Genomic DNA, 21,270 nt, shown 5'->3' with positions numbered 1-21,270 from the left:
CAGAAAAAGCCTAGGACCAGATGGTTTCAGCATAGAATTTTACAAGATTTTCAAAGAAGAACTAATACCAATATTTCTCAAATTGTTCCACACAATAGAAACAGAATAAACATTGCCAAACTCTTTTTATGAGCTACAATTACCCTGATACCCAAACCACATAAAGATATTACTAAGAAAGAGAATTACAAACCATTCTCACTCATGAACATTGATGTAAAAATATTCAACAAAATACTGGCAAATAGAATCCAAGAGCACATCAGAAAAATCATCTACCATGAACAAATTAGCTTCATCCTAGAGATGCAGGGATGGTTTAACATATGAAAATCTGTCAATGTAATCCATCGTATAAACAAACTGAAAAATAAAAACCACATTGATGTGGGAGTGATTTCGTATTAATAAAGAAACTGCCTAGGCCCATTTGATAGGCCAACCCTTAGGTAGGTGGAGAAAACAGAACAGAATGCTGGGAGAAAGAAGTCGAATCAGGAGTTGCCATGATTCTCCCACTCCAGACAGATGCAGGTTAAGATCTTCCCTGGTAAAACACCTCGTGGGCTACACAGATTATTAGAAATGGGTTAGATCAATATGTAAGAGCTAGCCAATAAGAGGCTGGAACTAATGGGCCAGGCAGTGTTCAAAAGAATACAGTTTCTGTGTAATTATTTCGGGTATAAAGCTAGCCGGGTGGTGGGACGCAGCCCGCCGTTCTTATTACTACACTACATGATCATCTCATTAGGTGCTGAAAAAGCCTTTGACAAAATACAACATCCCTTCATGATAAAGGTCTTGGAGAGAGCAGGGATACAAGGAGCATACCTAAACATAATAAAGGCAATAGACAGCAAGCCAACAGCCAACATCGAACTAAACTGAGAGAAACTCACAGCTATCCCATTGAAATCAGGAACAAGACAAGGTTGTCCACTCTCTCCATATCTATTCAATATAGTTCTTGAGGTCTAGCTAGAGCAATAAAACAACCAAAGGAGATCAGGGGATACAAATAGGAAAAAAAGAAGTCAAACTCTCAATATTTGCTGATAGTATGATAGTTTACATAAATGACCCCAAAAATTCTACCAAGGAACTTCTATAACTCATTAGCACTTTCAGTAATGTAGCAGGATACAAGATTAACTCAAAAAAATCAGTAGCCTTCCTTTACACAGATGATAAATGGGCTGAGAAAGAAATCAGAGAAACATTACCCTTTGCAATAGCCACAAATGGCATAAAATATCTCAGAGTAACTCTAACCAAACAAGTGGAAGACCTGTATGACAAGAACTTTAAATCTTTTAAGAAAGAAATTGAAGAAGACACCAGAAAATGGAGAGCTCTTCCATGCTCCTGGATAGGCAGAATTAACATAGTAAAAATGGCAATCTTACCAAAAGCAATATACAGATTCAATGCAATACCCATCAAATTACAGCAAAATTCTTCACAGATCTTGGAAGAACAGTACTCAATTTCATATGGAAAGGCAAAAATCCTAGGATAGCCAAAACAATCCTGTTCACTAAAGGAACTTCTGGAGGCATCACAATCTCTGACTTTAAACTCTACTACAGAGCTACAGTACTGAAAACAGCCTGGTATTGGCATAAAAACAGACAGGAGGACCAATGGAACTGAATTGAAGACCCAGCTATTAATCCACACATCTTTGAACTCCTGAGTTTTGACAAAAAAGTAGAGAATATAAAATGGAAAAAAGAGAAAGCATATTCAACAAGTGGTGCTAGCATAACTGAATATCAACATGTAGAAGAATGAAAATAGACCCATATCTATCATCATGCACAAACTTCAAGTCCAAATGGATCAAAGACCTCAACATAAAGCCAACCACACTGAACCTCATAGAAGAGAAAGTGGGAAGTACACTTGAAGGCATTGGCACTGGATACCACTTCCTAAATATAACCCCAGTAGCGTAGACACTGAGAGAAACAATTACTAAATGGGACCTCCTGAAACTGAAAAGGAGCTATAAAACAAAAGACACAGTCAATAAGACAAAATGACAGCCTACAGAATGAGAAAAGATCCAACCCCACATCACACAGAGGTCTGATCTCCAAAATATACAAAGAACTCAAGAAATTGGTCATCAAAAGAACAAATAATCCAGTTAAAAAATGGAGTACAGATGTAAACAGAGAACTCTCAACAAAGGAATCTAACACAGCTGAAAGACACTTAAGGAAATGCTCAACATCCTTAGCCATCAGGGAAATGCAAATCAAAACAACTCTGAGATTCTACCTTACACCTGTAAGAATAGCCAAGATCAAAAACACTGAAGACAACTTATGCTGGAGAGGTTGTGGGTTAAAGGGAACACTCCTGCATTGCTGGTGGGAATGCAAGCTGGTACAGCTCCTTTTGAATGTCAGTGTGGTGATTTCTCAGAAAATTAGGAAAAAACCTTCCTCAAGACCAAGCAATATCACTTTTGGGTATATACCCAATGGATGCTCAATCTTACCGCAAAGACATGTGCTCAACTATGTTCATAGCAGCATTGTTTGTCATAGCAAAAACCTGGAAACAATCTAAATGCCCTTTAACTGAAGAATGGATAAGGAAAATATGGCACATTTACACAGTGGAGTACTTCACAACATAAAAAATATGACATCTTGAGATTTGCAGGCAAAAAGATGGATCTAGAAAACATCTGCCGCAGTGCGGAGCTATTCCTGTCACCTTGCTTTCCTAGCCATGACGGACTTATAGCACTCAGCCCCTAACTGTGAGCCAGAATAAACACTTCCTGTCTTACATTGCTTTTTGCTGGGTATCTGGTCACAGAAACAAGCAAAATAACCAATACAGTGGGTGTAGCAAGGTGACTGACACCATTGTTATCCATGTACCTGGAACAGTCATGTAGACCGTGCAAGATTTCAACATGCTCTTGTCCAATGATCTTGGTTAAAATCTCAAAGTTTGTCTCTGTACACTGCTTCAGAGGGTCACCTTCCATCAGCAAGATAGAACACAGAAATAAAAAAAAATTGATGTTCCCTATTCTAGACAAATCTCATATATTATGTATATAGTTTCAAGATACTTTACCCATTTGCTTAAAATATGTACAGAAATATGATATAATATGCAGTATAGCAAGCTATGGAGATGAATGGAAACTCTGAGAGTCACATACTCGCATATTTGCTCAATAAATGTGGTGGAGAACTCACTTTGTGCCCAGTGCTTTGCTAGGCACTGGAGTTACTCTGGTTTCTATTGCTCATCTCTAATTGGCTGTTTTCCTGCTGTATTTTTTTTCTAGTTTGTTTGTATCCATGTTAGCTGTGATGGACAGTCTTTGCAGCCAAAGTCTATGAACTCACATGCCAAGGATTTCCCAGATCTAGTGAACGTTCTGTTTCTTCCATGATTTCATTCTGTCACATCACAGATGACCTTAAAAATGGGGTGGGATGATCTTGGAGGTCTAATGCAATCAAGTGAGTCCTTAGAAGTAGAAAAGCTTCTCACATTAGTAGAAGAAGAAGTCAGTGGAAGAACTCATTGGTAAGGACCGCACATAGCATTCCCCTCTTGTTTGAACACATAATCGGGAATGCAATAGTGAGAATGATAGTATTTTATAAGAGCTCATTTTAAGATGGTCATAGTGGCATGACTTAAATCCCAGCACTGGTGAGGCAGAGACAGGTAGATCTCTGTGATTTTGAGGCTAGCCTCATCTACAAAGTGGGTTCCAGGACATCAGGGCTGTTACAACAAAGAAACCCTGTGTCAACATCCCCATAAAAGAATTCATTTTTAAATAAAAATTGTAAAAGACAATATAACTATCATTTCATAAAAATAACATTCTAAAGAAAAGACTGTTAGCATTTAAAAATTATGTGTGTGTTTTATGAAGGATACTCTTTGCTCCTGTTTTGGTATTTTCTAAGAAAATAGAAAAGTCTGTCAGTGACAGGCTCACCACGTGGTACACTGCGACTACTGAAGGAATCCTTGCAAATCTCCGTTTTTGGTCAGCTGAGGACACATGAGGCAGCAGTGGAGACATGAATGTTGTCTTTGAATATGAATACTGCCATCATAATTACCACTTAGGACTTGTAGCCGAGGATTCATAGGTGCAGGTTGTATATCCTGATTCTGATATTTCAGAAAAGCAAATGCAATGTCAATAAACCTATGATTTGTGAAGACAAATCCACCATTTTTAAAGGTTTACAACACCCAAATCTATTTCTATTTAAACAGTTGCTCACAAATTGCTATTTTAATTTGCTCAGGATTGAATGCATGTAGGTAAGTACTCTCCACACGATTGCACAGAGATGTAATGTCCTGTGGTACTTGAAGTAAAACATTAATTTCTCTTCTTATTAATCTTTAGTTCTTCATGCTACTATCATATAACAGAACATGATATAGGTTTGAATATGAGCATATAAAATGATATCTATTTTGTCTTTAATCCCAGCATTTGGGAGGCAGAGGTAGGCAGATCTCAGTGAGTTCAAGGCCTGCTGGGTCTACCAAGTGAGTTCTAGGATAGACAGAACCATTACACAGAGAAACCCTGTCTCTCAAAACAAAACAAAACAAAATGTTGGTATCTAATGAGAGAGTTAAAGCCCTACAGGATTCAGAGAAACACAATGGGTGGTTTAAGAAGTATTGAGATTGGGGACTGGAGCGGCAGCAGAGGACACAGGCCGCAGGCGGCAGGAACCATCGTGGCAGCAGAAGCAGGCTGCAGGGACCACGTGCAACACCGAGAGCAGATCGCCCCACTACAATTAAATCAAAGAGGTAGGCCTTCGGCTGGGGAGGTCCCTGGCAAAGGAGGAACCGGGTCCTATTCCTGAATACCCTTCTGAGAGGTGAGAGGGATCTTGGCCCCTGGCAGGAATCAGGAAACAGAGCGAGGGCATTTTGTAAGAGGAGCCCCTGGCCAGCAGGGAAACCTGAACCATTTTTAACAGACCCCTTAGATAGCATCAATAGGAGGAGATGGGCAGGCGCCAAGGCAAGAATTCACCCAATAATCTGAAAAACAGCATGAAAACAACAGAACCCAATGATCTTACAACAGAAGGTCTTCAACACCCTAACACAGAATAAGTGGAAAAAATTGACTTTATGAAAGCAATAGAGTCCCTTAAACAGCATGTGAAAAATGCCCTTATAGAAATGGATGAGAAGTACAACCAAAAATTTGAAGAAATGAGTAAATACGTACATAATACCCTGGGAAACCAAGAAAGAACGATCAAACAGGTAATGGAAACAGTTCAAGAACTGAAAACTGAAATGGAAGCAAGGAAGAAAACACAAACTGAGGACCAGCTGGATATGGAAAATCTAGGTCAACGAGCAGAGCCTACAGAAACAAGCATAATCAATAGAATACAAGAAATAGAAGAAAGAATCTCAGATTCTGAGGACACCATAGAGAAAATAAACACACTGATCAAAGAAAACTGCAAAGCCAACAAATTCTCATCACAAAACATTCAGGAATTATGGGACACAATAAAAAGACCAAATATAAGAATAATAGGAATAGAAGAAGGTGAAGAGTCACAGCTCAAAGGCCCAGAAAATATTTTTAACAAAATTATGGAAGAAAACTTTCCCAACATAAAGAAAGATATTCCTTTGAATATTCAAGAAGCATACAGAACACCAAACAGACGGGATCAAAGAAAAACATCCCCTCGCCATATAATAATCAAAACACAAAATATACAGGTTAAAGAAAGAATACTAAGAGCTGCAAAGGAAAAAGGCCAAGTAACTTATAAAGGTAAACCTATCAGACTTACACCTGATTTCTCTATGGAAACAATGAAAGCCAGAAGGTCCTGGATAGAAGTACTGCAGAAGCTAAGAGACCATGGATGCAAGCCCAGACTACTATACCCAGACAAGCTTTCATTCACTATAAATGGAGAAAACAAGACATTCCAGGATAAGAACAAATTTAAACAATACATAGCCATGAATCCAGCCCTACAGAAAGTAATAGAAGGAAAATCGCAACCCAAGGAATCCAACATTGCCAACACTGCCTACAATAACTGAGGCATCTAGCGACCCTTCACTAGCACAACTCAAAGAAGGGAGACACACAAATTCTACTTCCAAAAACAGTAAGAATATCCGGAGTAAACAACCACTGGTCATTAATATCACTTAATATTAATGGTCTCAATTCACCTATAAAAAGGCACAGGCTAAGAAATTGGATACGAAAGCAGGATCCAACATTCTGCTGTTTGCAAGAAACACATCTCAACCACAAAGACAGGCATATACTCAGAGTAAAGGGTTGGGAAAAGGTCTTTCAAGCAAATGGTCCTAAGAAAAAAGCAGGTGTGGCCATATTAATTTCTAACAAAACTGACTTCAAACTAAAATCAATCAGAAGAGATTGAGATGGACACTTTATACTCATAACAGGAACAATTCGTCAGGATGATGTCTCAATCCTGAATATTTACGTCCCTAATATAAAAGCACCCACTTATGTAAAAGAAATATTACTAAAACTCAAGGCAGACATCAAACCACACACACTAGTAGTAGGAGACTTCAATACACCTCTCTCAGCAATGGACAGGTCAATCAGACAGAAACCTAATAGAGAAGTAAGAGAACTACTGGAGGTAATGAAGCAAATGGACTTAACAGACATCTATAGAACATTACACCCAAATAGGAAAGAATATACCTTCTTCTCTGTAGCTCATGGAACCTTCTCAAAAATTGACCACATACTCGGAAACAAAGGAAACCTCCACAGATACAAAAAAATATCAGTGTCCACCTGTGTCTTATCAGATCACCACGGATTAAAGTTAGAATTCAACAGCAATCCTACCTCCAGAAAGCCGACAAACTCATGGAAACTGAACAGTCAACTACTGAACCACACCCGGGTAAAGGAAGAAATCAAGAAAGAAATTAAAGTCTTCCTTGAATTTAATGAAAATAAAGGGACAACATACTCAAACCTATGGGACACTATGAAAGCAGTGCTAAGAGGAAAGTTCATAGCACTAAGTGCCCACTTAAAGAAAACAGAGAAAGCATACATCAGAGACTTAACAGCACACCTGAAAGCTTTAGAAAAAAAAAGAAGCAGACGCATCCAGGAGGAGTAGAAGACTGGAAATAATCAAACTGAGGGCGGAAATCAACAAAATAGAAACACAGAAAACAGTCCAAAGAATCAATGAAACAAAAAGTTGGTTCTTGGAGAAAATCAACAAGATCGACAAACCCCTATCCAAACTAATTAAATGACAGAGAGAGAACATGCAAATTAATAAGATCAGAAATGAAAAGGGGGACATAACCACAGACACAGAGGAAATTCAGAGACTCATTAGATCTTACTACAAAAGCCTGTATGCCACAAAACTAGAAAATGCAAAAGAAATGGACATTTTTTTTAGGTAAGTACCATATACCAAAGCTAAACCAAGACCAGGTGAAAGATCTAAATAGACCTGTTAGTCGCGAAGAACTAGAAACCATTATCAAAAAGCTCCCTTCCAAAAAAAGCCCAGGACCAGATGGTTTCAATGCAGAATTCTACCAGAACTTCCAAGAAGAGCTAATACCTATACTCCTTAATGTATTTCACAATATAGAAACAGAAAAGTCATTGCCAAATTCCTTTTATGAAGCTACAGTTACCCTGATACCAAAACCACACAAAGACCCAACCAAGAAAGAGAATTACAGGCCTATCTCACTCATGAATATCGACGCAAAAATTCTCAATAAAATACTGGCAAACCGAATCCAAGAACACATTAGAAAAATTATCCATCATGATCAAGTAGGCTTCATCCCAGAGATGCAGGGCTGGTTCAACATACGCAAATCTATCAATGTAATCCACCATATAAATAAACTGAAAGAAAAAAAATATATGATCATTTCATGAGATGCTGAAAAAGCATTTGACAAAATTCAAAACCCCTTTATGATAAAAGTCTTGGAGAGATTAGGGATACAAGGGTCATACCTAAATATAATGAAAGCTATTTACAGCAAGCCGACAGCTAACATTAAATTAAACAGAGAAAAACTCAAAGCCATCCCACTAAAATCAGGAACACGACAAGGATGTCCACTCTCTCCATCACTCTTCAATATAGTTCTTGAAGTCTAGCAATAGCAATAAGACAACATAAGGGGATCAAGGGGATTCGTATCGGGAAAGAAGAAGTTAAGCTCTCGTTATTTGCAGATGATATGATAGTATACATAAGCGACCCCAAAAACTCTACCAAAGAACTCCTACAGCTGATAAACACCTTTAGTAATGTGGCAGGATACAAGATCAACTCCAAAAAATCAGTGGCCTTCCTAAACACTAAGGATAAGGAAGCAGAGAGGGAAATCAGAGAAGCATCACCTTTCACGATAGCCACAAATAGCATAAAATATCTTGGGGTAACTCTGACCAAGGTTGTGAAAGATCTATTTGACAAGAACTTTAAGTCTTTGAAGAAAGAAATTGAAGAGGACACCAGAAAATGGAAGGATCTCCCTTGCTCTTGGACTGGGAGGATCAACATAGTAAAAATGGCAATTCTACCAAAAGCAATCTATAGATTCAATGCAATCCCCATCAAAATCCCATCAAAATTCTTCACAGATCTGGAAAAGACAATAATCAACTTTATATGGAAAAACAAAAAACCCAGGATAGCCAAAACAATCTTATACAACAAAGGATCGGCTGGAGGCATTACCATCCCTGACTTCAAACTCTACTACAGACCTACAGTATTGAAAACAGCTTGGTATTGGCAAAAAAAAAAAAACCAGAGAAGTCGACCAATGGAATCGAATAGAAGACCCTGACATTAACCCACAAACCTATGAACACCTGATTTTCGATAAAGGAGCTAAAAGTATACAATGGAAAAAAGAGAGCATCTTCAACAAATTGTGCTGGCAAAACTGGATGTCAACCTGTAGAAGAATGAAATTAGATCCATATCTATCACCATGCACAAAACTCAAGTCCAAATGGATTAAAGACCTCAATATCAGTCCGAACACACTGAACCTGATAGAAGAGAAAGTGGGAAGTACTCAACAACACATGGGCACAGGAGACCACTTCCTATGTATAACCCCAGGAGCACAGACATTAAGGACCTCATTGAATAAATGGGACCTCCTGAGACTGAGAAGCTTCTGTAAAGCAAAGGACACTGTCGCTAAGACACAAAGGCAACCCACTGACTGGAAGATCTTCACCAACCTTGCAACTGACAAAGGTCTGATCTCCAAAATATATAAAGATCTCAAGAAACTAGACCGTAAAAGGCTAATCAACCCAATTATAAAATGGGGCACTGAGCTGAACAGAGAATTCTCAACAGAAGAACTTCAAATGGCCAAAAGACACTTAAGGTCACGCTCAACTTCCTTAGCGATCAGGGAAATGCAAATCAAGACAACTTTAAGATGCCATCTTACACCTGTCAGAATGGCTAAAATTAAAAACACCAATGATAGCCTTTGCTGGAGAGGTTGTGGAGAAAGGGGTACACTCATCCATTGCTGGTGGGAATGCAAACTTGTGCAACCACTTTGGAAAGCAGTGTGGCGGTTTCTCAGGAAATTCGGGATCAACTTATCCCTGGACCCAGCAATACCACTCTTGGGAATATACCCAAGAGAGGCCTTATCATACAACAAAAGTATATGCTCTACGATGTTCATAGCAGCATTGTTTGTGATAGCCAGAACCTGGAAACAACCTAGATGCCCTCCAATGGAAGAATGGATGAAGAAAGTATGGAATATATACATACTAGAGTACTACTCAGCAGTAAAAAACAAGGGCTTCTTGAATTTTGCATGCAAATGGACGGAAATAGAAAGCACTATCCTGTGTGAGGTAAGCCAGACCCAAAAAGAGGAGCATGGGATGTATTCACTCATATTTGGTTTCTAGCCATAAATAAAGGACATTGAGCCTATAATTCGTGATCCTAGAGAAGCTAAATAAGGAGAACCCAAAGAAAAACATATAGGCATCCTCCTGAATATTAACCTTCATCAGGCGATGAAGGAGACAGAGACAGAGACCCACATTGGATCACAGACTGAAATCTCAAGGTCCAAATCAGGAGCAGAAGGAGAGAGAGCACGAGCAAGGAACTCAGGACCGCAAGGGGTGCACCCACACACTGAGACAATGGGGTTGTTCTATTGGGAACTCACCAAGGCCAGCTGGCCTGGGTCTGAAAAAGCCTGGGATAAAACCGGACTCTCTGAACATAGCGGACAATGAGGAATACTGAGAACTCAAGAACAATGGCAATGGGTTTCTGATCCTACTGCACGTACTGGCTTTGTGGGAGCCTAGGCAGTTTGGATGCTCAACTTACTAGACCTGGATGGAGGTGGGGGTTCCTTGGACTTCCCACAGGGCAGGGAACCCTGATTGCTCTTTGGGCTGAGGAGGGGGGGACTTAATTGGGGGAGGGGGAGGGAAATGGGAGGCGGTGGCAGGGAAGAGACAGAAATCTTTAATAAATAAATAAACTTAAAAATAAAAAAAGAAGTATTGAGATTGAAAGTTTGTGGATATCACACTGAATTGTAAGAAAAATCATAAATCACAAAATAACTTCATTTTGAAAATGAAGCATAAATATTGATGTTTTGGTACATTGTACAAACACCCACTTAATAATGATTGGTCATAAGGACAGCTAATCTATGAGCAAAATATTGTGGGATCTACAGTTGTCATCAAGAGCCTTTCTTCTTTGCATACCTGATGGCTCCCTGTGAGGTGTAATGGGAATAAACAAAGACATGCTTAGTGTTTCCACCATCTATGGAACCCTGTGTCACAACACACACACACACACACACACACACACACACACACACACACACACACACAGCTCAGACAAATGTAAATGTAAATACCCCTGCAACGTGTCCGGAAGGGAAGAGAGTGTCGAGTGTCTTCCATTCTCATTCAAAGGGGGAATAAAATGAGAAGAAGATTGAGTCATCCAAATGCATTGCACCAATGAGAAGGTTGGCTTGACCTGAGTCCTTGGTGATAAACACTGGGCACAGTCATGGGAAGGGTCAGGGAAACTGGGAGGAAGACTGTGGTTGACTTTTTCCGTCTTTATTATCAACTACAATAATTTGTTGGCTGTATTTGAAATTCACCAGATCATTATAGTCATTATCTACAGTATGGGAAGAAAACATTTACATAATACAACATGAGGGTTTTTTTTTGTTTTTTTTTTTGCCAGCTAACCAGAGCTCCATGTTCATTGATGACTATCCCCAAATTGTAAAGAAAGCAACTATTAGAGAATCATGAAGTGTTTAAAAATAGCTAAGGTGAGTTCTAACTCAGAACAGATTTGGTGAAATCTTTATGCCCTTTGACTCTGTATAACTTACCTAAAGATTGGTGTTATTTTAAAAATATTTATTTTTATTTTATGTATATGATTGTTTTGTTGCCATGCATGTAAGTGCAACACAAGTCTACAGTGCCCTCAGAGGTCAGAATAGGTAACTGTATTCATGGAACTGGAATTACAGACATTTGGGGGCTATAACCTGTGGCTTGGGAAAAGAACTGAGGCTCTCATGTTTGAGAACCTTAATGTTTCTCTGAACGTTTGAGTCTCCTCTCCAGCCCCAGCACAGTAGCTATGAGATGACTGTGTCTTACTTTACTAAAGAGTCTAATACCAAAGTTAATTTGTGTTCTCAGAAATACATTTTGAAAGCACTGTGAGCAAAAGCATATGACAGTAAACACTTGTATAAACTTTTAGAAAATAAAACAATCCAGGCTGTATAATTTCCCAGGTAGTCTTTTGAGAAAGGATGACATATTTTCATAAACTAAAGCAAAAGGTGGATTTTAATCCAGGGCAATGGGAGACATGGAACATGGAAAACTCAACTTTCATTTCCTCATAGCTAATAATAGTTCAGTTATGGTGAGCACTTTGCATGCGTTTGTTGACTTAATACATTCACCAACACTTAGAAGAACTGTTGTTTCCTTGCCTTCCCTATTTTAGACAGGACTTTTTAGACCAGCTGGCCTGGAAAGGTGAAATAATTTGTCCTAGGTCAACAGAGGCCAGAACTCAAAACAAGTTCATCCCAAGACTTTGTATTCTGTCAGTGTTAGGGCCTTTTGTTAAAGAAAAATTTTTCCTTCAGTCTCACGCTTCCCTTGTTATTATATTATAGGTATTATATAATTATTGTCTAAGTGTAGGACCCTTAGGTTTCTCCTAATCATTTGATAATATATTTCAACAACATCAAAACAGAGGGATTTTTTTCCTTGTATATTTGAAATAAAATGCATTTATTAAGTACCTTGATGTGTCAAGCACCACATATGCATGGACCATCATACCAGCTTGCAAAGGCAATAGTGGGAGTCTCATTATTTTATACAGGATGTGCTGCTCTGAAAGAAAATGTCCCCCAAAGGTCCACAGGAAATGCCACTATTAGGAGTCCTGGCCTTATTGGGCAGGTGTGGCTTTGTTGGAGGAAGTGTGTCACTAGGGGGATGAGCTTTGAGGTCTCAGATGCTCAAGCCAGCCCTAGTGTGGCTCACTTATTGTTCCTGCTGCCTGCCAATCTGGATGCAGAGCTCTCAGCTCTTTTCCAGCACGATGCCTGCCTGTACACCACCATCCTTCCAGTCATGGAGATAACGGACTAAACCTCTGAACTGTAAGCCACACCAATGTGTGTGGTCATGGTGTCTCTTCACAGTAACAGAAACCCTAACTCCGACACTGGAGAAGTGTGGCCTCTATGGTTCTAAACTGCCTAGGTACACGGTGCCCGTCACTGGTGGCTCCTCTCCGCTCCCTGTGCAGTTTCTTTACTTTGCTGATATTCAACTCCTGGTTGCCCTGAGAACCGCCCTTGGAATGCCTGTAGTTTTGTCCAAGATCGTTTCCCTCGCTTTCACCCAGACTCGTGGGTATAAGGGTCCTCTCTGTGAGGAAGTTGCGACAGTTCTCTCTCTTGCTCTGATTATGGGGTAAAATACCCAGTAATTCACTCATAGCTCTTCTCAGATAATAATACATGCCCCCAATTTAACATTCAAAACTGAATCCTTGCTTTTCCTGAGAGTCAATCTCTCTACACTCTTGTTTGTTTCATTAAAATGTTAACACAGTCTAAATACCACTCTGGTTAACTAACTTTTTTATCTTCAAAGCATTTTTCAAGTAGGTCACTGAAACTGTCCAAACCTTTTAATCTAAAATTTATTAAAAATATGTCTGATTCTAAGATGAGATACTGATACCAAAATTGTACACAAACATACACATCTCCTAAGACATGGTCTCCCACTGGCAAATGGAAAGGTGTTTCATGCTCTCCATCCAGGGAGTATGTATTAGATGGTGTACAGTGAGACCCTGAATCACACACTCTGGAATGAATGGGATGGAAAAGACAAGAATACCAACGGCTGGGTGAGGAAGGGAAGCAGAGGGAATTCTCACATGGTCTCATTGGAAATAAAATGGTTTACACCTAATTACATCACAAATGAACACCTATTATTTTCTTTGTCTACTAAATATAATCTACTTGGAGAAACAAAATCCTTGCTGGCTTATGTCCACTATGCATATAGCCGATGAGGACATTGCCATTCAAGTATCATGCACTTTGGTTATAATCAACCCATATTCTCTCTCAATCCTCGCCTTGGCTATCTTGCTAGTCCTTTTTCTCTCCCTTTCCCTAAGTAGAACTTCTTCCACTTTAGTACACACACACACACACACACACACACACACACACACAGAGAGAGAGAGAGACAGAGACAGAGACAGAGACAGAGAGACAGAGAGAGAGAAACAGAGAGAGACTCTATACATGAGAGGAAGTATATGATACTTTTCTGAGTCTATTTTGCTTATCACAAAGGTAATTGCCCATCTATATTTTTGTAACATTATTTACAATAGCAAAATAAAGATTCATTGAGTGTCAACAGTCAAGTGGATAAAGAAAATAGATGTATATACACACATGTGCACCGAGTTTTATTCAGTCATAAAGAAGAATGAAATTATGTTGTTTGTAAGAAAATGGATGGATGTGTGCATTGTGAGAACAAGAGCTGTACTAGAGAAATATTATTTCTCTGTCTTATTTAGGCATTCTTGTCTCCCCTACAAGCATAGAGAGTGAGCCATATTCCTACACACAGTGATTCATGCAGTCACCAGCATTTACTCTGGGTTATTAAAGTCATTAAGAATCTTTGAGGAGGGCTGGAGATATGGCTCAGTGGTTAAGAGCACTGACTCTTCTTCCAGAGGTTCTGAGTTCAATTCCCAGCAACCACATGATGGCTCACAGCCATCTGTAATGGGATCTGGTGCCCTCTTCTGGCCTACAGGGACACATGCAAGTAGAATGCTGTATACATAATTAATAAATAAATCTTTTTTTAAAAAAAGAATCTTTGAGGAGAAACCTGGTCTGACTTCTTTTTTTGTCATTTCACTCTCAAGACTTCTGGCTGCTAGGGCTATCTTGCAACGACATAAAAATCAGAAAGCCAGAACTCAAGTTTTACGATATTGGAGGTAAAAAGTAGTTTACTGCTATTTTTAAATTTAAAAAATATAAAAAAATTAATTTATTTGAGAGACACGATTGCTAGGTCAAGCCCTGAGGGTACGTGGCTTCATAACTACAGCTGTGGACACGAGAACTCTGCACCACTGAAAAGCAGCAGCTACCTCTTCCTGAATGCAGAGTAAAATGCGCACCGTGACACCCCAGCTGCTATGAGGGGGGGCAGCCAGTCACAGCTACCCCAGGTGACTTTGCAGATGACAGCTGACATGAACTAGAGCTTAAGAGGTCATACCCTGGGGGCTTCCAACATACCCATGACGGAGACATTGTATTCCAACATACCCATGACAGAGACATTGTATTCCAACATACCCATGACAGAGACATTGTATTCCAACATACCCATGACGGAGACATCGTATTCTATCAGCAGTGTTGCTTCTTGTCCACACTGTTTAAGAATACTCATGGCCTCAGCATGGGTGCTTCCAAGAAGCCGAATTCCATCCACACTGAGCAACCTGTCTCCAGGCTTGATGGTGCCCTCTCTAGAGAGAAAATAAAGGAGCGGTCTTGAGTAATTCTGCATAATGGGGCCCAGCTTTAATAGCCTCTTAGCCAGCACCATGCTTCCACGCGCATGCTTGCCGCCATCCATCCCATTTGCATTCTTTTCAGCATCAAGAATGACAGCGAGAGTGTAAAGAGGCAACCCGCAACAGAAAATTGCTGTAATACAAAAACCAGTAATGAGAAAATAACCACACAGTAGCAAATAACCTGGTCACCCACAGTTAACTCGTGGAGGACAGAAGTGCCAGAGGTACTTTTTCCTGCTTGTAGGCTTTCACCTGAAGTCTAAAATTAATTTATTGGAGCCCGGGAAATAACATTCACCTATTTCCCCCCCAAAGTCAGGTTGAACAGAGAAGCCTTCTAATTTCAGCCCATTTATTAACTGTGAACCCAAGTGGAATAGGGAGTGTGGGTGAGAATTTCTAGTCTATACATTTCCCTACTGAGTTATGAAGCCATTTAGCGATTATTATGCCAATCTGGCCTCACCTGCCTTAGATGAGGCCGGCCAATAATAGTCTCCCTGCTGTGGACACAGAGACTCAAGGCACCAGGAGATGACAATAAGACATTAGTGACACTACGGGGCGGGGTCAAAGACGCCTCTGCTGGGGAGAAGGGCAGAAGATGAGAATGCCAAAAAAGCAGCCTGACAAATGTGGGACCCTGGGAGGATTGTCTCCAAAACAAACATCGTCCATCTAGATAATTCTAAAGCTTCACATTCCGTGCTCAGGTTTCTTTGGATCCTAATTTCATTTGACAGTAATCTGCAGTTTGCTCCTGACGTCCCTGCCAACCCTAAGAGTGAAGATTAATAAGAAATGTGTATACGATTATTTTCTTTAGACAGAGCAGTCCCCAAGAGAAGCGTGGGAAAGGAAAAAGGTGAAACTCTCTGATGTTTGTATTTTGTTCTGTCCTCAGCAAAGGCAAAGAGATGCTAGTTGCTGGCACAGCCGAGAATCCAATAGCTCTTCATGTTCTTATTTTACAGGAAGATTATCTGCCTTAGATGTGAGCTCACGGCATGAGCTCTGGAGGACCATCACCCCTGAATATGTGCCCTAGTTCTTTCTAAAGCCTGTCTTAGCCATCCTGGGCCGTGGTTTGATCAACAGGGAGAAAATAAGAACGCTTCATTTATAGGGCGATTGTAAGGCTAAAGTAATGTGATATTCACCACGCATGTAGTGTACTTTCTGGAATGTCGAAAGTGCTTCATACATAAATAGTATTTATTGTGGTAACTTATTTCCCAAACATTTAAAAACCTGTCTTGATTCTAAATAGATAGACAGAAGCAGTTAGTGATCTACTTCCCACCCTTCAGCAGTATCTATGGAAGAAGTTGTGTTCCCCCGTTACTCCTGAGTTCACTTTTGCCATCAGGAAACAACACAGACACAAGCATCTCCGGACACCCAGATTGTGAGTTTACTTGGGACCCAGCAAGGCTCATGAGAAAACATCCACAAGCACTTTGTCTTCATATACTCAAGTTCTCAAGGAAGGGAAATCTCTAGAGGTTGATAAAACTTTCATCTGAGTAAATATCACTCCTCAGTGATGGATCCGGTCACCACCATGAGGTGACACCACAGCACCCGCCCGGCTTCCCATGGAACGTGGCAGTGCAGAAGGACATAGGCCAACTCTCTGTCTCGAAAGAGCCCATTTCTTTCCATAAGTGCTTCTGGTGAGTCTGGCCACCCAACACACCCTTTGCTAAAAGCAAGCAACCCTGAAAGGTTGCCGGTGTTGTCTGTGCCTATGATGGAGGAATTGAGCTCAGAACTGCGGACTTGCCCGAGAGAAAGCATAGTAAAGGAAGGAGGAGGAGGCAACACCTTCCTTTCTCTGCTCCCCCAGCTCAAGCCTCGCAGCTTCCACATTCTCACATATACACTCGACATCCAGCTGTTACAACTGGTCGTTTTCTCTTTCCGAGTCCCCAACTGTATGCAGTCTGTTCTGGACAAGGATGAAGGAAGATGGAATTTACCTGTCAGCAGGCCCGCCAGGACGGACACAGGTTATCACAACCGGACGAGACTTATTTCTGTCATCATGAGCTCCCCCTAGGGCAAAGGAAAAGAAGAAAAGAAAAGAGGAGGGCATGTTTAAATACTCTCATTGTTGCCTTTATAAAGAATTACTTACAAAGCGCCAGCGGAGATGTAGCAGTGTACTTGCGGATATGTGGATGAAAGGAGGATGTGCAACATGCCCTCTGGCATGGGAAACCCTTAAAGGGCTTATTCAGTTCAGGCAGAATGGTTTTGAAGACACTACCTCTCCATCTCTCAGTACGCATAAACAAATAATCAGAATGATAGAAGACATTTGACAGCTGGAAATGGTATGGGGCTTACTAATTGAAACTACTGGTCCAATGAGAACATCCCCCAGTCATAAACAATGCTCAGGTATGCACACCTTATGCTTAGCATCATGGGATAAAGTACAGATGAAGAACAAGTCTCCAAGCATATATAAAAGAAACTCAAAAAAGTGCCAAGTGGTTAACAGAAAGAAAGAAAGAAAGAAAGAAAGGAGAGTGTGGTGATACACATTTATGATTCCAGCACTTGGGAAGCTGAGGCAGGAGGAATCCCCATAAGTATGAAGTCAGCCTGGTCAATGGGCCATGTAGTGCATTCTAAGCTTGCCTGGGTAATAGAATATGATCCTGTCTAGATCAAAACAAAGTGGCTCAAATGGCCACTATCAAAAGTATAGCGTTCAAAATATCGGGGGAAGACTTCGCAGAGCTTGTTGCACTGAATGCAAATGGGAATTCAAATATTTTGCATAAGATAAATTTCTCTAGGAGTTGTAGAACTATCACATAGAGCTTTAGGTGGAAATTCCCATAACCCATAGGAAATTTTTCTTTTGATCCAAGACCAGTTTGCACAACTTCCTTTATCTGTGCTCCCCAGGATGTGCCTGTGCCCCCAGTGATGAACCAACACTAGGTCTGAGGCAGCCACTCCACATCTGGACAGGACAGAGTTCACAATCTTTTTCCTAGTAGTCAGCTGACACCTTTCAAGTCATACATTGGTCCTTGTTATATAGCCTGGAATACACACACACACACACACACACACACACACACACACAACACACCTCCTCTTTAATGAGTGTGTGGTATAACAGACTGTTATTTCCCAATCTTGGCATAGGGGAGGTAAATGAAATGAACCCAGCCCAAGAGAAAAGTACCATTTGCTTTTGCAGGGTATTCCGCAAAGGTTCATTTGCTCTTCTATGACAGAACTGATTAGAAAAGAGGGTAGGCTGAAGCCAGAGAGAAACCTTCCCGTGATTTTCTCTGTTCCAGATTTAAAAACAAAACCACTGAATGCATGTTAATTAATTTGTGAACTTCTTGGTGGGTGACATCTTATCATCACTGAAATAATGCACTAAATACGGCACTTAGGTGCTAGGAGTTTGCGCTTGCAAAGGAAAAGCGGTCGCTCAGACCAGCCACGTTCACTGGTTATAATGATTAGCATCAGTGGCGACGCTTGTAAAAAACATTAGAATCTGGGCTGGAGTTGGAGCTCAAGGTACAGGAGCTTAGCATGTATGAGACTCCAGGTTCAATAGTTAGCCCTAGAAAACAAAGCCAATGCCACTATCACAGTAGAGACCACATGTGAATATCATGCATGTGTTAGAATGAGCAGAACCCTTTACAACTGTCAACACGGAAGGGCTAAGCTTCCTTGTTCAGGGTAATAAGCAGGTTTGGTGACAATGACACTCTCTAGAAATAAATTTTGTTCTTTAAACTGTTTTTAACGTTTTAAATTGTTTTAGTTTGTACATGTATGTGGAGATGGGAGGATAACTTGCAGGAGTCAGTTCTTCTTTCTAAAATGTGGGTTCCTGGGATCCAACTCAGGTCATCGGGCTTGTTGGCAAGCACCATTACTGGCTGAGCCATCTTGCTGACACAGAGAATGTTCTTTGGTTCCAGGAAGGAACTCTCTAAAGTTCACACATTTTGCTCTATAGGACGAATATCTATTCTTGGAAACCAAGATTTTTTTTTTCATTAGAAAGTCGTACACTCATCTGCTAACATAGTTCAAAGTTCCACCAGAAGAGGGGAAGAATAAACTCTCCAGCACCGAATGGACATATTCTGTCTGCATGTTCATCCTGATTTATCGGTATTCCCACTGAACCAAATTTAGCTGAAATTGCAGCTATGTCAAAACCGTCAGATGGGCTAACATTTGCCCACTATAGTGCCTTACTCTGATCAGCCAGTGACCCTTAGTGGCTGGGTTGTGACTGCTCATTGAACAGAGAAACTTTCTAGAGATGGACCTCAAAATGATTTTAGAAATGCAAAATTATGTAAAACTGCAAACTTTTATGTTTAACCAGTGTATCAAGGAAATTCCTCAAGTCTGTACAAATGTGGCAGCCATTGGCTCAGCCTGGTTCACTACTATGAAGACTTTATTTTTTCAGAATAGTTGCTATAATCATACAAATTCAATGAAAGAACACTCAGTTCATGGTTCACTCATTCCTGCCCGAATGAAGTGTTACCCGAGTATCAGCAAGTGTTTCAGCCTCTAGAGATCTCCTTGTGTGTGCACACACATAAACTTTTGAAATTCCTGAAATCTGTTTGAAGGCTATTTTGGTAATATTACATTTGGAATTCAGTTGCTTCTGTTCACTTTCTTTTGTGATGATGAATTGTTATTGGCTCAGGTCTTTCATTAGTAATTAGATTTCGCTATCGATGAATCTTATAGCAACTGTGATGGATATGAATGGCAGCAGCAATCTTGGCTGCAGTTGTTTGATAATTAGAAATTTTGGAATGTGTTTCAAATGCATTTCCCTTATGGTTTTAAGGAAAAGAAGATTTCCATACACCACCCTTTAGCCTAAATACTTTGTAGGGAGAGTTTTTACAATATTTGTCTAATTATTTTATAAGAAATTAAAAAATGGTTGTGGTTAATAACCTGGCCTTGGAACCTATTGAGACTCTTAAAGATTGGCCAGAAAAGTTTTATTACCAGAACACTGTCGAAACCACCAAGCCAAACCTAGTTTTGCTCTCACTTAATGGAAACTATCAACTTGTGTTTCAAGTTCATTGATCTTAATTCCTTGAGGTAGGGTCTTTGTCTTAAGTTCTTTGTCTTAAGTGGCATACAGAACTTATTGTCTTACTGGCATGTGGATGTATGCTTACTAAATATTTCATTGAGTAATTAGTTTTCTGAATGACTAGACCTTATTAGAATTATCCATTCAGAGCTCAGCTATAAAGAAAAGCTTGTCCAAGTGAACAGAACTGTTTTAGTGTTTGGTGCACATATAATTACTAAGATGCATGCTAATATTGGTTAGTCTTTTATCAATCATGTGGGCAGAAGTCTTACTCTTGTAAAGTGCATTGTTATAGATCATAATAGCAACAGAAAAATTCCCTCCAAATTTGTAGTGTTAAAATTTCCTGATGCACACATAATTATTGACTCTCATTATCACACTATAGTTTAAGAGCTGATAATATTGCAATAGTCTTTCAGGGGTAAAGTCACTAATAAGAAAAACAGAGCCATAAAAACTTAGAGTCATAGTTCAGAATTAATAGAGTCACTTGAACGCTTCAGTATCAATGCCATTTCATAATGAGACCAAGTGAGCCAACACAGAAGGGTGCCCCAAGGGTTAGATTATTATTGGTCCATTTTTAGAAAGCTGCGAGAATAAAGTGCAGTTCAAAAGAAAGTAATATAAACAAAGTTGCTTAATTCCTAAGTATCAAATCAATCTATTCCTATCAATATTTTTTATTTGGTAATAAAGACCAGATCCAAGGACAAAGAAACATTAGAAAGTGCAAAGTCAGTATGGTCCCGGGGAACTGACCAGGTCCACTAAGAGTAGCTACTTGCACTGTATTACTGAGCTAAGAACAAAATTGAATTTGGAATCGGTTTGATTCTTTTTCAT

The 21,270-nt window shown here is 39.9% G+C and overlaps 1 protein-coding gene across 8 annotated transcripts in view; it reads right to left on the bottom strand.

Moving 5' to 3' along the window:
* Grip1 (glutamate receptor interacting protein 1) overlaps nucleotides 1–21,270 on the bottom strand; it is a 640,059-nt gene that overhangs the window by 129,876 nt on the left and 488,913 nt on the right. For all 8 annotated transcript variants that reach the window (XM_041666725.1, XM_041666698.1, XM_041666716.1 and 5 more), the window contains 2 exons: nucleotides 17,270–17,345; nucleotides 15,091–15,236 (listed from right to left, as the gene is read on the bottom strand). In XM_041666725.1, coding sequence (XP_041522659.1) covers nucleotides 15,091–15,236; nucleotides 17,270–17,345 — 222 coding nt within the window. The remainder of the gene's footprint in view (nucleotides 1–15,090; nucleotides 15,237–17,269; nucleotides 17,346–21,270) is intronic.

The sequence above is a fragment of the Microtus oregoni genome, unplaced genomic scaffold (assembly GCF_018167655.1).
Source record: "Microtus oregoni isolate MIOR12 unplaced genomic scaffold, Mior012 000001F_ref0000356, whole genome shotgun sequence".
In the NCBI taxonomy this organism is placed as follows: domain Eukaryota; kingdom Metazoa; phylum Chordata; class Mammalia; order Rodentia; family Cricetidae; genus Microtus; species Microtus oregoni.
Note: the sequence above shows the minus strand (reverse complement) of the source record. Positions and strands in the feature narration are given on the sequence as shown.